At 51.9% G+C, this 2,126-nt stretch overlaps 1 protein-coding gene across 1 annotated transcript; it reads left to right on the forward strand.

The window, feature by feature from the left end:
- Nucleotides 1-319: 319 nt before the first annotated feature.
- Nucleotides 320-1,308, forward strand: LOC123125197 (uncharacterized). Its single transcript, XM_044545726.1, has 3 exons — nt 320-452; nt 589-681; nt 768-1,308. The coding sequence occupies exons 1-3, from the start codon at nt 338-340 to the stop codon at nt 1,205-1,207; spliced, it is 648 nt and encodes a 215-aa protein (XP_044401661.1). The 5' UTR covers nt 320-337; the 3' UTR covers nt 1,208-1,308.
- Nucleotides 1,309-2,126: the final 818 nt, after the last annotated feature.

Genomic DNA, 2,126 nt, shown 5'->3' on the forward strand with positions numbered 1-2,126 from the left:
CGCCGGCGATGGAGTCCGTGGTGGCCTAGTCGCAGCCCGGGGGAAGGGAAGGATGCGCGCACATAGGCTGAAGGTAAGGGATGGAGGCGTATAAGGAAGGAGGCGGGGATGCGGGACCACTGCGCGGGCGCGTTTGCCAGCGTGGCGTGCGAACCAGCGCAACGTTTCGGCCGGCGCACCGCGCCCAAACGTTTCCCTTAACAAAAACATCCGATCCGAGTCACGGTCGAATTTGGTATCCAAACCTTCCAAGTCTCATTGGCAGCTAAAAGTACGCCACAGGGTTAATAAGTAAGGAAACGTTAGAGAAGAAACCAACCGCCGGAAAGTCGAGGAGATGGCCAGCCGCAGACAGCGGAGGAAGATCGGCGAGAAGAAGAAGAGGAGAAAGGCCAGAGCGGCTACGATAAAGAAGAAGATTGTCAAGAAGCCGTCTGCGCCAGCGCCGCAAGGTTCGTGCGTTTCTCTTCTTCTTTTTCTTTTGCGGGGCTTCTCTTGTTGGACAACCAATATGCAGTTTTTTTTTGAGGGAATTTCCTTCATGGTCCATACACGGACACTAACACGCGTTCGTGCACATCTGAAAAGCCATCCAACCCAAACCCTCTGCCGCGCGCACGGGGTGCAGAAACGGGCGGCAGGAGGGCACGGCGCCGGCCAAGGAGCAGGACGACAAGAAACGTGCGTACGCATATGACCGGTGTACGTACTTCCATAATCGACCAAGCGTGTACGGTACTGACGACATCCCTCGTGTTTTCTCTCAGACGATGAGCGCCGCCGCAGTGAGAAGAGGACGTGCGGCGTCTGCGGAGTAGGCAGACTCCACGACAACGATCACTTCTGCCCCTACAACTACATCCACGGGCCTATCCGCCTCAGCACCTGCGCGGAGCGGTGCCGTCCGGGGAGTCACCCGCTGTTGCTGGCCTCCTCCTGCTCTGAGACTGACCAGCTGCGGCGCCTCGTACGAGTGACCAACGTGCCGCTGAGCGCGATACCCGGCAACCGCGAGCTCAACTGGCTCTTCAGGCGGTTCGGAGCGCTCGTCGGGTGCAAACTCACGAGGCTGAGTTTCGACGACCGCGTCGGCTTCGGTTGGGTCGCGTTCGAGAGCCGCGACAACGCGGAGGAGGCCGTCAACAAGCTCAACGGCCACCTCGTCGGCGACCGCAGGCTCCGAGTCGACTGGGCATATCCATGCTGAGATATTAGATAAACTAGTAGAACGACGTGCGTTGCTACGGGCTACAATGCATATAAATGATTCAAATAAATAATTAAGATTGTCTCTAAGGTTGAACCACATTTCTCCCTCTTGTCTGGACATGTTCAGAAATCAAACGGGTGTTCAACGCTCTTCCCAAAATCAAGGGGGGGGCAAGGCATGCGCCGCCCATGACACCTCCCAAGCCAACAAGGCAGACCTGATGTCTCCTGGGCCATTGTCACGTTGTAACATACAGTTGAATGTCTTGCATTACCATCAAGCAAAAATTTGATGTTTGTTGTTGGGCATGCAACTGGTACACCACCGTGTCCGTTATTAACTCTTGAAGCAACCAACCAATGCATTTACCCTTCTATCCTAACCAAAAAATTGCATGACTTGATAAAAAAAATATGAACCGCCCGCTCATGCAATTTACCGCAAAGCCATCTCTGATGAAATGTAATTTGTCACATTTTCTAAAGTAGGGAAATTATTTAGCTTAGACAACCATAACTGAACAGACGTAGCCCAGTCCCCATCCTGCTCACTCTGAACCCTTGCTCTTATCACAATATCCACTAACTCATGTTCTAAGTGAGCTAGTGATCAACACCACCATGGCAGGCCAGCAGCAAAAAACAAGGGCGGCAACCGCCTTCCTATCTTAGTGATAGTAACTCCTAGTTCTATACTGGACCCATCCTTCATCCCGGGCTATAGCACGTCGTCGTCACGCTCATACATTGCTATGTAAAAATAGAGCTATGAACAGAAATTTTCGCCCAAAGCACTTAAGAGATAAACCTAAAACTACTTTTAGGTCACCAAATTTACCAATTATATGCTCCAATAAACCAAATGAAAGAGAGGGCATATCAAGTTGGAACCTTGAGTAAAATTTACTCTCCTCACT

Source organism: Triticum aestivum, chromosome 5D (assembly GCF_018294505.1).
Source record: "Triticum aestivum cultivar Chinese Spring chromosome 5D, IWGSC CS RefSeq v2.1, whole genome shotgun sequence".
Lineage (NCBI taxonomy): Eukaryota > Viridiplantae > Streptophyta > Magnoliopsida > Poales > Poaceae > Triticum > Triticum aestivum.